Source organism: Papaver somniferum, chromosome 2, assembly GCF_003573695.1.
Source record: "Papaver somniferum cultivar HN1 chromosome 2, ASM357369v1, whole genome shotgun sequence".
Classification (NCBI taxonomy): Eukaryota; Viridiplantae; Streptophyta; class Magnoliopsida; order Ranunculales; family Papaveraceae; genus Papaver; species Papaver somniferum.
The window spans coordinates 161,979,410-161,995,454 of NC_039359.1; the positions used below are offsets into that span (position 1 = coordinate 161,979,410).

General features: G+C 37.2%; 1 protein-coding gene across 1 annotated transcript; it reads right to left on the bottom strand.

Moving 5' to 3' along the window:
• Window positions 1-63: 63 nt before the first annotated feature.
• On the bottom strand, window positions 64-2,217 carry LOC113352362 (L-gulonolactone oxidase 2-like). Its single transcript, XM_026596187.1, has 3 exons — window positions 1,498-2,217; window positions 1,033-1,288; window positions 64-896 (listed from the first exon to the last, which is right to left on the bottom strand). The coding sequence occupies exons 1-3, from the start codon at window positions 2,215-2,217 to the stop codon at window positions 64-66; spliced, it is 1,809 nt and encodes a 602-aa protein (XP_026451972.1).
• Between the last annotated feature and the right edge of the window lie 13,828 nt (window positions 2,218-16,045).

Here is a 16,045-nt window from a genome sequence, read left to right on the forward strand (position 1 = left end):
GAGGGAATTAGAAACTTATGAGGCTAGTTGCATAAAATAAGAATATCATAAAAAGAGCCTTGATCATACAAGATCTGTAACCACATTGAGACGTGAACAAACTCTAGCTTCTTTATAGACTCGGCCGGGTCGACAATAATAGCCCTTTGCTGGGGCACAATGAATGTCCTCGGAGCATATACACAACCCTTCTAAGGCGCAGTGTTCCTCAACTATGGTGACTCCACTTTGATCTAGCCCAAGAATTTGATCAGTCCATCTGCTAGAAAACAAGCCAAATGGATCAAAAGTTTCTTTTACCTTCAAAAATTCTCCTGCGTTTTTGTACTTGGTGACTGCACCAATAAACCCAACGTTCCTATTCTTACCCCAGTGCGGTATTCCTTGGTACTTGAATACAGCAATTTGTTCTATTTCTTCAAAAACGTCTTCGAAAAGTTGAGGTGTACCAGGGTTTGTACTTCTATAGTAAGTCACATCAAAATCTACCGCATTTTCTTGTTTACCCAAGTAAGCATTTGAAGCTTTTACATATCTCATCAGTATTCCAGTGTAGAATTCCAATTTACAAAATGCTTTAGGTTCCAAATCTCTCAATTTTTGTATATCTTCAATGAAGTTCTGAACTTTTGACAATGCAATGCTGAAAGTTAGTTGATGATAAAACACGCCCTTAACCCTTCGATCGATTGGACATACTGTGGCAAGACCATCATTTGCGCTATCTAGACAACTACCTGCCGACTGTAGACGATTTTGATAACCAATAATTGGATATCCAGTGAATGCAATGCCGTCGTTGGTGAAGCCAAATGCACTAGTAACCAATGCCGTTGTAGTTGACTTTGCACTAATACATTTCCCATTAGCATCGCTTGTTGATTCTTGAATCTCCTCTATTGAACAAATCCAAAATCATCGACATGCTCTCACACTTTGAAACTCCATTAGGAGGAGGAAAACACAGGTATAATGTAACAAAAAAATAAAATAAAATGCAACACAAGTATATAATCATCAATTCTCTTATACCTGAGGTTCTTAATGCAGCCAGTGCAACTGACGGGGTAGAACGATAGCCGATGTAGTTATTGAGTCCATTACCAAATACGTGAGACGAGACCCGGTCATCAACTCTGTAAATCACTTTATGTTGGTTAGGGTACCAATACATGTCGCCAAACTCATGCTCATTGCCGAAAGTGGCTGCTTGTGTCGCCAAGTCAGAATCGCTCTTCTCTGCAAAAGTGATGGATCTTTTGAAGAGTGGTTCCAGTCTTAGGGTAACCTACATATGTATAGTATAACGTGCAAGTTTAAAATCCAGTGTAAATTCAAAGGCTTGTGGTACAGTTCACCTGTATATACGTGGAAAATTTGTGTAGCTTTCTTTCATGGACAATCGCCTAATATTCTATGTTTAGAAGAGATATGCAAAGCAGCCAAAATTAATTTTTACTCATTTATAAAGAAAAAAAAAAGAAGCCAAATACGTACCTGTGAAATGGCTCCAAGGACTCCTAAAGACACCTTGGCCGCGTTAATATCAGGGTCACTGCTATAAAGCGTCCGAACCTTTGCATAACCTTCATTAGGTCCCGAAGGGGTCACTATTCTGATGCTTTCAATATAATCGTGAACAGAACTTCCACGCCCCCACAGGCCGCTACCATGTGCAGCGGTGGAAATCAACCCACCAACAGTCAGACCCCACCAATAAGGTGCAGCTGTCAGTGCCAAGCCAGACTTTGCAGCTTGTTTGATCAGATCCCTTAGAAGTACACCAGATTCAACAGTGATCATAGTTGTTGACGCGTTGATATTCACAATACGGTTAAGATGTAGCGTACTTATGAGTAAGCCGTTGTTACCATCGGGGCATACCAATTTTGGTATACTATGACCGTAACGAGTTGCTATCTTCACTTTCATTTTGTTTTTAGAAGCCATGGCTACTGCGGAAACAAGTTCTTCTTCAGTTTTAGGATAAACGACATGGCCAACTTTACAAATCGATCGATCCGGAAATGCACCTATTGCGTTCGAAATCGTGCAGTAACTACTACTATTGCTTGCTAGTGATGATTTCGATGCACATTTAATGGGATTTGGTGGAGGACTGCAATGTACGGTGCAACAAGGGAACAGAAACGAGCATAGTGCACACATGCTAAATAACTTAATGACAAAATTGTGAATTCTTCCTAACTCTGCCATTTTCTTTGATGTTCTGACTCTATAGTTCTATGACCATATACGTCTTCACATAAATAGCTAATTGTTCAGAGAGAAGACGTGTGCTCACGATGACTAGCTGGTTATGAGCTGCTATTGCGTATTGGGAACTTGAGAGGTTTCAATCAAAATACTGCTACAACTTCAATCCTTGAGTTGACAAATCTAACAACAAAATCCCACGATTGTTGGCTCGGACTTTTCTTTGAAAATAACACATAGCTCCAAATGCTATATGTTAATATATGGTGACTGTTTTTTTGCGGTTATCACAGACAACCACGGAAAGTCATGCGGGCATAATGTTGGTGGGATGGGTGTATGAATCGAGTGGCACCCTATTTTGACATATTACTTGGAACTAGTCTCAAAAGTCAACAGTAGAACCTCGCCGGTCTCCACCATTATCTTTCTGTGAATATAAAAACATGTGACCATCCAAAGGTTATTGGTACCACTTACATTTTACATTATCAATATACCATCACTCCTTACAAGTTTTATCGCTTCAGAAGAAATTTACAAAAAAACATAAATAAACCTAATGGGGTGTTATAATGGGTGAAGTTACAAAACTATCCTTTCCCATTATAATTAAAACTAAACCTAATCCACCTTCTCATTTGATTTTCATTTTATCTTCTCCCCTTCCCTCTTCTCCTCTACCATACCGGCTGAAATTGGTCCCCCTTCATCAAAATCGATTGAAAACTCGTCGATTAATTCGTCGTAATCGTCGATTCGTTCGTCGATTAATTTCTTCAATAATGCATAATCCGAAGCGTATGAAAAACACTCATTGAAGACCAAGTACTGAAGACCCTGGATTTGGAAAAGTAATTCAACACAAACGGAATTCAAAAACAGTTGACAAAGAAGAAATCACTGAAACTGCTGAAATATCGAAGAACTGACGCGCTTGAAAAAGTAAAGACCTACTTAAAATCACTCCAGTACTTCAATTTTATGTTTTCATGTCAAACTCGGTCAGAAAAATCGAATTTGTGAATCTGCAGTTACTTAGCCAGCAGGGTTTCTGATGCACGACCTTGCCGACTTTTCATATCTAGGAGTAGTCGTTATCTTCCTAAGTTGAATATCATGTCGGCTTTTCATATCTGGAAGTGTCATTTACAGGGTCGTCACGGTATTCAACCTTAAAACCATGACGACTAAATGTAGTTTTATTAGTCGTAGGTTCTTGAGATTTCTAACCTGCCGACTAATTCTGTGAAAAATCATGTGTTTCCTGAGATCCATATAGTTATATGCCGGCATGTTATTTGAATACAACCATGTCGACTGATTATTAGTGGGCACTCTATAGATTATCGACCCCTACCGACTAATTATGTAGAAATTCTCGTGTTCTTGTATTTCATTTTGATATTTTCCGGCATGTTATTTGAATACTTCCCTGCCGACTATTTTTTAGTCGACACAGAATATTGTTGTCGTCCCTGATGACTAAGACTATTTGTTACTTAGTCGTTTTCTTGTTCAAATATCGACCCAGACTACTCGTTGATTTTTTATTCATTGTTTTTGTTTAGGATGCAAAAGGTCAATCAATAAAAGAAGAAAATTATTACTCCACCTTCAAAACCTTCCATTGTTCTTTTTGGTAACAAAATTTTGACTGCAACACATCGATGGGGCATTCACTGAGTCGGGAACGCTCAAGATCCGTAAACGGAATGATTCTCAACCACCACCGGAACCAAGAGATTCAGATGAAAATCCAGATGAAGACCAACCAATTGCATATGGTAGAAGAGGTAATGATGATGATGATCTTGAAGGAACTCCGACTGCTGGAGGAGATAACGATAATGATGATCAAGACATGCCACATGTTGGAGGAGGTAATGATGATGGTATGGTTATCTAAAATCTGAGAGAGGCTAAAGTGGGATTTTAGGGTTTATGAAAGTGAGTTACGGGAGGTTGAGCACGAACAGTCTCCGCCTAAACCACGCACAGTGGCCGTCCAAAGGATGCTTCAGTCACATGGAAGAGATTTAGGGCTGGTCTTAGGGAGGGAAGCATATAAAGAGAGACATCAGAGAATTCTAGGTTTTGAAGGAGAATTGCTCCGAGAGGTTACGAGAAATATCATGATATCTTGGAGAAATAGAGGACCTATTTATAGCCAAATTCGCTAATCTCAGGTCGGTGAAGATAAGGATTGATTTCCGTTCCGTGCGGAGCAATTATCGCGTCTCTTCAGGAATGGATAGAGATAAACTAGGTTGAGTTTATCTCATTATTCCTCTGTCTTTACTCTCTTCTGTTGTGAGAAATATGTCGGGTATTTCTCACACGTGCCATAGACCGCCAAACCAAAACCCTAATTGTTATCCCTCTATTTGTGTGAAGCTGAGTTATCCTTTATGATGACGTGTTGAGAGAGAGAAATATTCTCTTTAGCCGAGTTGGCCGAGACAAAGAGATATTCTCCGATTTGTAAGAATGACTAGGATGAGTCCCGTGAAAAGCCATGGGATGCCTCAGAATTCGTGTGGATAGTATAAAAGAAGACTCGATTCCTACATGAGACTCGTGCCTGGGGAATATTCGGAGATATCCCAAGAGATTTGAATCTCTCTGAGATTTTGCAGTGAGATTTGAATCTCTCTGATATTTTGAAGAGATATTTGAATCTCTCTCTTCAAGATTTTGCAGAAAGATTTGAATGTCTCCGAGATTTATGGACGGATCAAAATCTCTACGAAGATTTTCTTAATGGATCTGAATCTCTATATGGTCAGCTGGGGCTCGTCCTGAAGAGAGAGAAAAGGATTTGTACGCCCGGTTAATGTCTCTGTGATACTTTGGCTCACTTGTTTTTGACCAACATATCTTGCAGAGATGTGCTAATAATCAATTGTTTCTGTATTTATGGGGCCAACATGACCAGTGTATCTCAGAAGGATGTTCTAGGAGTCTGTCGAATGGTCCCTGAGGCAGAATAACCAGCGTATCTCACGGGGATGTCCTAGGAATTATTCTGAAGCCTCGGTAAGTCGAGTCAGATCCTAGAGTAGACATGACCAGTGTATCCCTCGATGATATACTAGGAATCAGTCTTTGATCTCAAATATGGTGAGTCGTGTTTACATGAGACATGTATGTCTCTGCTCTAGGTCATAAGTTCGTCGGGGACGTTTTTACGCATCCACAGAGCCTACATGACCAGAGGTATCTCGCAGGATGTATATTAGGAATCATGGCATTACAATTAGTTGCGTCTCGCAAAGACATGCTGGAATTGTGGTTGTTCTGGTTCATAAGTCTTCCAGGGACGTTTTACGCTCTACAGAACCTACGTGGCCAACAATATCTCTTCGAGGATGTGCGCTAGGAGCCACGGCATCACGACCAGCAATGTCTCGTGGGGATGTATACTAGAAATAATGGCTAAGGGTGCCTTGGGGGCCAAGGGCTTAATCTCTCTCTATGAGAGTTGAATTTTGTCTATGGTCTTGAAATGACACTTTTGACCCTTATCCAAATTTCAACATCTACATTAAGTCCATACTCAGAGTAGAACTTTGATTGTTCTATGATGAGTATATATATGGTTACGAATCGTTCATGCACGAAATTACAATCCACTTGCGGAGTCCCTAAATTGCTGCTTAGTCTTTGCTTGCGCTGATTCTGGACTTCGAATCAACTCTGGACCTGGGAGCTTTCTGGGACTTTGTGTTAGTAGCATGATAATTGAGCCTTGATGAAGTAAAATTTCGGTTTTGAGATACTAGACTTTCCAATTAGGTTTTTTATTTTGTTTTTTTAGTCAAAACCTTAACTCATTCCTTCTGTGCAAATATGGTTTTGGAATTGATCCTGGACTTGGAATCCCTTTAGGATCTCACATGGGGAAGACCCATCGGAAATGGGAAAAGAGTCTTGTAGAGATAAAATTTCCATCTCGGTCGAATGGGATTTGCAAATTAGGGTTTACTTGGAAAAAACCCTAATTTCCTCTCTTTGTGCATCCTTGAGCTTCCGAGTTTGTGCAAGTGAGTATTTGGGGAAGATAGGTATTTGAGCGGCTTCCTGGATGTCCATGAGGTTGGAAAAATGCTATGAGAATAAATTGGAATTTACTTTTGAAGTTACGGAGTCCCTATCCCATGTAAATTCTGAATTCAGGCTTGTACTCTGCCTAAACCCTAATTTTTCTTTTTGTCTTCATCTGACTCCTTCAGACACTCTAGAGATGGTTGAAGAGGTTTGGAACACATACATATGTCTCGAAAGGTTAGCACCTTGTATGACGAGAGCTCGTTCAATACCTTATACTAATCAAACACCCTTTTTCCGAGAGAAAATGTCTATCTTTGAAACCAAGGGTATTTTCCTCAAAAACCAATATGAGTCTGATTTTTTTCTAACATGAAAGACTTCGTGAGATTCCTTAGGCATGGTCACATCTTGATAGAGGGAGAGAGGCGCATGTCTGGTATTGGTTTTGAAAATTATGAACTCAAACTTCCCTGTTTGAGCTAAATTCCGTTTATTTTCTCTGAAATTCTGCTTTTCTGGATTCCGTTTTAATCTCGTTCTTCTTAGAACACTTAGAGAACTCAATATTTACGTGTATGAGGCCTTTGGAATGAGTATATGATGGCTTGGACGGTCTCTGGCTGTATTAGGGCTTTGTTCTTTAAAAATACTCAGAATTACGAAATAAGGGTATTTTGGTTAAAATCCCTTATGAACTCGTTTTTGTTGAAGAGTAATGAAATGAAGGGGATTGATAGAGATGTAGACAACCGTACAATAGAATAGGGAGAGACTCGGTGCTTTCTCTTTTAGAATAAATCCCTTTTCCGTAAATGTTTTGAAATTAGGGCTATTTTTCGTCAAAACCCTAATTCCCTTCGACTTTATCCCTCTGAAAAAACCCCGAGAGAATAAGTGACGTCCCACTGGCTTAGAAGGGAATTCTCATGTATGGGAAGAGCTTGGCCACGACTTGGAGGGATTTTAAAAGAAAGAAAATCCTTTGTTTCCTTATTTGATCCAAATTCCTCTAATTTCCTCTTTTAGCTCCAATTCCTTTGTCTTTTTTCCCTTTTCTTGATGGATTCCGTTTTGAGCTAGGCTTGAAAATAAAACTCTTTTCCTCCTCTTTTGGGTGTGACCTAGTTATGGAGGACGTTCCATCCTTCTTTCATACGTTCTATTTGTATTAGGACTCTTCGTTTAGGTGTTCGTCTGAAAACTTCAGTTTTGAGAGGCTTGCATAGAATGACCGTAAACTTTTCATTCACACTCCGATTTGAGTCCTGGCCCAAAATTTAAAGGTAAGAGGATTGTTAGAGCATAGCTCGGTTGAATCCACCAAGCGTTGGTATGTCAAGTTTGGTTGTCATATTTTAGTGATCCAAAATTCATTTTAAGAGTCGCTTGATTATGTACTAGAGTCAACTTCGTATAGGTTATCTTGAAAGTATTAGGATATGAGACATTAAAAGTATTGCGAAGACTTGAAGAAGTGAAGAACTAAGGAGCTACAACGACAACATCATCCTTCCACTTGAGGTTAGTGATATTTGACTTGAACTATTTCATTCCCCAACGTATCTTTCAAGTCGTGCATATTGAAAACAAAACTGCGAAGCATGAATGATTATACTCTAGTTAGACATAGTATTAAGGAATACAATACGAGGTTTATTTCTTAACCATTAAACTTTGTATATAAGATATCGACATAATCGTTCGAATTTTATTGTGATTATGTATGGGTATAAGGTGAATATTTCATCCTAGGAAGCAGTGTTTTACATTTGTTTTAAGGAAGTAAATTCATGAACTTGTTTTGTGAATCTAAGGAGATATCGCCAGGCATTATTGATATTGTTATTCATTGCATATCTTTTTAACTACCAATAGGTGTGATTAGTATAACCACTCATGACTTGTTTATGTTCTTGGTAAAACTATTCACAAAGGCCTGACTTTTGTATTGGTATGACTTTTATTAGTGAAACCGATCTTAAGTAATCACCTGAGATAGTATGATCGATTTAGTTTTATTGGTATGACCGAATCTGGGTAAAGGGGAACCGATCCTAGTAAGAGGTGCGACCTATCACAAAGGGAAATCGATCCTTGTATGCAGTGCAACAAGTTTTTAGTAGAAAGGGGAACCGATCCTTTGGACATGTGCAACACGTTTTTAGGAAAAGGGGAACCGATCCTTTGGACATGTGCAACAAGTACAATTTAAATACCATATATATGTGGGGAACCGATCCTAGTACTTAGTCAACCGAATTTTGGTAACTAGCGTGATTATGCAAAGTACTCACATGGAGGTAGAACCGAAACTTGTTTTGGTAGAACCGTGAAACCCATGTTTGGTGATTGAGTGTTCTTTATTAATCACGTAGTTCTTGAAAGTCAGATGAACTAATTCTAAATTTGTTTGGAAGTGTGGCAAATCGGTTTCAATATTGTAAGTATGAAAGAGGACTTACAAAGTAAAGATGTCGACATGCTTTGAACTTGTGCAGTAACGCTTATCTTTAGTTGTTGAAAGATATTTCTTAATAGCTAAAGGAAGAAAATACCGGATCGAATAAAATAAATTGAGAATATTTTATTTAAGGTTTTTAATTTTATTTTGGAAAAATGAAACTTAGTAATGTGCATTTGCTAGTTGGAGATTTTCTAAGAGATTTTCGGTCATTATTTGGATAAAGCATTTCCAGGAATTATAGAAACCGAATCTGGAATATATTGCATATCTTGAGAATATTTTCGGCTTTGGAAATTACTTGGTGTCCAAACTTCTTTGGTCTATAAATATCAAAGTTTGCATTTCGATCAAACTAAATTATTCACTAAGGTCAAACTCGAAAGAGAGAGAGAGCTACATCGACGACATCATCCTTCCTCTTGAGGTTAGTAATATTTGACTTGAACTGTTTCATTCCTAACGTATCTTTCAAGTTGTGCATATTGGAAACATAACTGCGAATCTGTGAATGATTATACTCTAGTTAGACATGGTATTAAGGAATTACAATACGAAGTATAACGTCTATCTTTTGAACTTCGTATATAAGACATCGACATAATCATATGAATGCTATTGTGATTATGTATGGGTATGGGTGAAGATTTCGTCCTAGGAAACAATGTTTTACATTTGTTTAAAGGAACTACAATTTATAAACTTGTTTTGTGAATCGAAAGAGAAATCGCTAGGCTTATTGGTATTGTTATTCAATGCAAATCTTTGGATTACCAATATGTGTGTTTAGTATAACAGCTCATAACTTGTTTATGTATCTTGGTAAAACTATTCATAGTGCCTCACTTTTGTATTAGTATGACTTTTATTAGTGAAACTGATCTTAAGTAATCACCTGAGATGGTATGATCGATATATTGTAATTGGTATGACCAAATCTAGACATTGGGGAACCGATCCTAGTAAGAGTTGCAACCGATCACAAGTATGTGGAATCAATCCTTGTAAGAGGTACAACAAGTCTTAGCAATTGGTAACCGATCATATGACTTGTGCAACCGATCACAAGTAAAATACCATAAGTATGTGGTAACCGATCCTAGTACCTAGTCAACCAATTTTTGGAAAGCTAGTGTGACAAATCCTAGTGCCCACATGGAGGTATAACCGTGAAACCCATTAATGGTGATTTGATAGGATAATCAATCACATAGTTCTTAGAAGTCAGATGAACCAATTCTAAACTCGTTTGGAAGTGTGGCAAATCAGTTCCAAGATTGTAAATATGAAAAAGGATTTACAAAGTAAAGATGTCGACATACTTTGAACATGTGCAGTAATTCTTATCTTTTATTGTTCAAAGATATTCCTTAATAACTAAAGGAGAATCCCGGATCGAAATAAATTGAGAATATTTTAATTAAGGATTTTTAGTTTTTATATGCTTTTAATTTCCACCAATTAAATGCATATCTTTAGAAAATAAAAATTGGTAATGTGCATTTACTAATTGGAGATTTTCTACTGAGATTTCGGTCAATATTTGGATAGAGCATTTCCAGGAATTATGAAAACCGATTTTGGCTTTATTGCATATCCTTGTGAATATTCGGTTTTGGAAATTCCTTGGTGTCCAAACTTCCTTGGTCTATAAATATTGAAGTTTGCATTTCGAGTAAACTAATCCTCAGAGCCAGTAAAACTACCAAGTTGTGTTGTTACTGGTGGAGCCGTCTATTCGGAGAAGAAAGTACCCTAATTAGGCGAATTCTCTTACGACCGCGCGTTTTAAAGACTTCGTTGGGATTGGGAAGCTCTACGAGTACCGTTGGTGGGAAACTAGATAATTACAGTTTATTATTAGTTTTCGATTGATTTCATTGACTAACGGTTGTTGAAATTTGATTGCACCTAATTTGTTTATGCTTGAGAATCTTCTCTTCTGATATAAGATTCACTCAAACTAGATCGAAGTATCGACGGGGATCTTTAGAAATGTTTGTAGATCTAAAGATGTCTTGTGATAATCCATCGTTAACAGACTCCGTTCTGTGTGTGATTGATCACAAGAGATTCAAGTTGATTGTGTGCAGGTGTTTATTGAAGATCTAAGAAGATTTGAAAACAAAAAAGATTTCTTATTTGAGTTCATAATCTTTGGTGTGCACAAAACTTGATCGGCTGGGGATACAACTATAATCGGTTTATCTTTGTGATAACCTTGATTGATTTGTTTAGTAGATCGGCATCAATACATTTTTTTGTGATTAATAGTATTGATTGCATAGTCTAAACAATTACCTTGGTAGTTGTTAAATAGATTGATCTAAGAACCTGATAAAGGAGTTTATTGGGATAAAAGGAAGAGCCTTTTTTCAAACTCATATCACGTTGTTTGAAAAGAGTTGTTACCAAACAGATTTGTTATTCCTTTACTGTTTGGAATACGAACCAAAGGAATTGTTCCAAGTGCGTGACTTATTACAAGTTGGAGGCGCAGGGATACTCAGGAAACTAGGTGAACTATAGGTTTAGTTACTTGGTCTCAACTATACGAAGTTGGTTTGGATTTTGTATAGCGGCTTAATTCTGAGAGTATTCAATTCTGGAAAGGTCCCGAGGTTTTTCTGTATTTGCGGGTTCCTCGTTAACAAAATCTTACTGTGTCATTTACTTTTATTTTCCGCAATTATAATTGTTGTTATTATAATTTAAAGTAAATTACACAAACGTTAATTCCTATTTACTTGATAAGTAATCCTATTGTGTTTGGTTAAGTCCGAACCTTTTATCAAGTAAATATACTTCGTTGTTGTATTGTCTCGATATCGTATCCATAGACGATCACATGAAGTTTGAACCGATTAGTTTTATTGTCTCGACTCAGTCCATAGACAATCACTTTCGGAGAAAGGACTTATAGGTGGAAAAGATTTATTTTGAGATATATTTGGGTACCCTCGTCTTTTCAATTGGTATCAGAGCAGGAAAACACGAAAAGATCTAAATGTTAGAGCACTGCTCGGTCGAACTCGCATGCGTTGCTATCTCAAACATGTTTGTCAATGTTAGTGATCAAAACTATAAGTCTTGGTATCCAGTCTACTATAGTTATGTCTCGGACTAGGATAGAAAGTGTAGTTGAGCTCAAGAACTCCATGGCGATCATCATACAAGACAAAGAACTACTCAAGGAACTGTTGAAACTTCATCGACTAAAAGTTATGTGGAGACTTGAACTTATCTATCACTCAAAAGTCTATCCGCTCTATCTCCTATCTTGAGACAAAAGTCGTTTTTCTATATAAACTTTGATTATACACATTTGTAATTTCAAGCCGAATTTATCTCGCTTATATATTATCGAAATATGTGTTGGTAAGCTTTCGCTTTGTCCAAGTTCATCTTTACATAGTGACAAAAGTCATGTTATGTTTCAATCACTTGAAAATGGTTTTGACGAAAAATGGTTTGTGAATAACGACTATATAACGTCCTCCAAGAATGTTTCAATGATCGAAATGAGAGTTTAGATTATATAACCATTGTTAGATATAAGAATTGTGTGGAAACACATACATGTATAAGTCCTTATTCCTTGAACCAAAGTATGCGTACTTTGCTGCTCAGGAAAACCGGAACAGAGTCCGCGAACCCAGTCCACGTACCCATTCCGCGTACTGTCGGAGGTTCACTTCACGAGAAAATATGCTGGAGTTTGTGAACTATTTACAAACTAATTCTGGGTACTTAAGTCCGCGTACTTAGGTTGGTTATTTTCTAAAAACGATTATTCGTGAACTTATACTTATATTAACTAAGGAATGCAAGTTTGCAAACCGTGGCTACAAAGTTCATGAATCGATTCGAATGAATCAAATCTTTTTTGCTTCGATTGTGTCTTGTATACTTATATAAGATCTAAGCAATTGAACAACTCTCTAACTAGTTCATTTGAGTCATTTGAACTAGTTATGGTAAAGAAGAATATGGTTAATATGAAAGTGATCATATGGCTAACCTTTTGATTAACTACTGTTGAACCAATGGATGTACATGTTTGGGTACGGTTACACAAACCTAAAATGTGCATTTCATTTGTATGTAACAAGCTAAGTTTCGATCTAACGGTTGAAAGATATTAGCTTTAATCTAATCAGGTTTTCATCTAACGGTGAATGTTGAATGCTTTGTTACTAGGCTAACATTGATTGCAAACCCTGATTTGAAAGACTATATAAAGGAGAACTTTAGCAACTGGGAAACCTAATCCCCACACCTCCTGTGTAAAACTAGTTGTATAAGCTAGAGTCGATTCTCCTTTAACCTTAGGTTTCTACTGAGACCCTGTAGGTTAATGACTTGAAGACTTCATTGGGATTGTGAAGCCAGACCGATACTACTTTCTTGTAGTTGTGTGATATAATCTTGATGTTTCTATCGTATTGAGTACAATCGTAACGATTGGCTTGAGATTGATATCTCTGATAGGCAAGATATAAAAGTAATCACAAACATCTTCGTCTTATCATTTGTAATTCCACAATATCTTCTTTCGCCGCGTCGATTAAGATTATTGTGAGGTGATTGATAATACTAGGATGTTCTTCGGGAATATAAGTCCGGGTTATCAATTGATTCCTGTTCACCTTGATTTATCAAAAGACGAAACAAAACTCGTAGGTATTTCTGTGGGAGACAGATTTATCTATTACCGTCGACTTTTCTGTGTGATACAGAATTGTTTATTAAAGTCTTCGACATTGGGTCATAGCAACTTTTAGTTGTGGGTGATCAGCTAAGGGAATTAAGTGCGTAGTATCCTGCTGGGATCAGAGATATAAGGAGCACAACTGTACCTTGGATCAGTGTGAGATTGATTGGGGTTCAATTACAGTCCAGACCGAAGTTAGTTTGTAGTAGGCTAGTGTCTGTAGCGGCTTAATACAATGTGTTTTCAATCTGGACTAGGTTCCGGGGTTTTTCTGCATTTGCGGTTTCCTCGTTAACAAAACTTCCGGTGTCTGTGTTATTTCTTTCCGCATTATATTTTGTTATATAATTGAAATATCACAGGTAGTGCGTTTGAATCAATCAATTTGGAAATCCGACCTTTGGTTGTTGATTGAAATTGATTGATCCTTGAACATTGGTCTTTTTTACTGTTCACATGATTTCTCTTGTATTAAATTAGACTCGTATATTTCTATTTGCTTGAGTAAGAATTGAATCGAGAAAGAAATATATAACTCTTTGATATACTTTATTAAGATTGAGTCTAGTTGATTCTCTTGAAAGTATATTGGAGTTAGTCCATACAAATTGCTAATCGAAATATTGGGTGTGGTTTTTGTACCCCCGCCTTTTCAATTGGTATCAGAGCAGGCAAACACGTTTAAATACCTGATAAGTCTGTGTTTGTAGCGATCTGACTATATGGACAGTAAAGTCTCTAGAAACGCTTCACCAAGATTAAAAACCAATCGTATAAGAAGTTCTGATAAACTTGTTATTCTCTAGAAAAAGTTGGATGAACAAATCCGGATCAACTCTGATCTTGTTGCAGAAATTGCAGTACTTAAGGATTTGAAATCTATCAAAATTTCTTTGATAGATCTGAATAACTCCAGTTGTTCTTCTATGAAGAACAGTCGTAAGTCAGATGATAAACAACGTTCATATGTTGTGAAAACTGATATGACTCAGAATTGCTCATACGAGCTTAAAGGTGTTGGGCCATGTTTGTTTTGTGATTCCTCCAATCACTTTCAACATACTTGTATGTCCTTCCAAGAGAGCCTGAAAGTTGCAAGTAATCTTCATAAGAAAACTAAACAATTGGTTGCTTCTCTAAAAGGATGTATAAAACTAACAAGAAACCCTAAACAGGAAAGTACTGACAGTATGGGAGCTTTTGCTTTAAAATCAATATCACCCTTTCAATGGTTTCTTTACAGTGGATGTGGCATACATATGACAGGTGATCTCACATGGTTTGTTTCTTCAAACGACTATGAAGGAGGACCGGTGACATTTGGAGATGAGAGTTGTTGCTACATAAGCAAGAAGGGGACGATCAAACTACCCGGCGTACCTGAAATCCATGATGTATTATACGTAAAAGGTATGACTGCAAATATTCTTTCTATTAGTCAAATTTGTGACAAAGTCCATCGAGTTGTCTTTTATGCAAATGGATGTGACATTGTAGAAAAAACTGGGAAAGTAATTTTTCAAGGAACTCGTGGTAAAAACAACTGTTATCTTTTGGTTACTCAGTTCGGCAAGTGTTGCAATTTGACTAAGGTGGAATCTACACATCTTTGGCATGAGTGTTTTGGTCACATCAATTATCGTCTTCTAACTAAGATCATTAACAAAGAACTTGTTAAAGGCGTTCCCAAAATCAATGAAAAGATTGATGGTGTATGTGGTGCCTGTCAAAAGGGTAAACAAACGAAAGTTCACCATAAATCATCTCGAGATATTCTCACTAAAGCTCCACTTGATTTAATTCATATGGATCTCTTCGTACTAATTCAATAATCCACGGTTGCTGGTAAGAAGTATGCTTTAGTTATGGTAGATGATTACACCATGTTCACTTGGGTTTCATTTCTATCTCATAAGAATGAAACCCTTGATGAATTCAAGATTATTGTTAAAAGAATCCATAACGAGCAAGGTCGCAAACTAAAGAAAATTAGAAGCAACTGTGGAACTGAATTCAAAGATACTAAGGTGTTTGAATTTTGTGACGAACTGGGGATTATTCAATAATATTCACCACCCATTACTCCTCAAGCTAATGGAGTTGCAGAAAGAAAAAATAGGAACATTCAGGAAATGACCAGGATAATGCTCCATAACAAAAACTTACCATTAAGATTTTGGGGAGAATCTATCTTTACAGCATGCAATTTCATCAACCGTGTTTACCTACGGTCTAAAACCCTAAACACTCCTTATGAGTTGTGATACAGAAGAAAACCCAAGTTACACTATCTCAGAGTGTTCGGAAGTAAGTGCTACATTCTAAAAGATCGAGAACAGAGAGGGAAATTTGATACCAAAAGTGATGAAGGTATCTTCCTTGGCTATGCTTCTGATAGCCGTGGTTTTCGAGTATTTAATCTCAAAATCCAGGTCATGATGGAATCTGCTAATGTTATCATCGATGATATTAGTAATTTTCATCATGATAATCCTCCTGTTAAATTGCCTCCAACTGAGACAATTGATAAAGTCAAAGAAATCCCAGATTCAGTTGAAGTTATCCCAAATTTTACTGATCCTGATATTTCTAGTGACGAG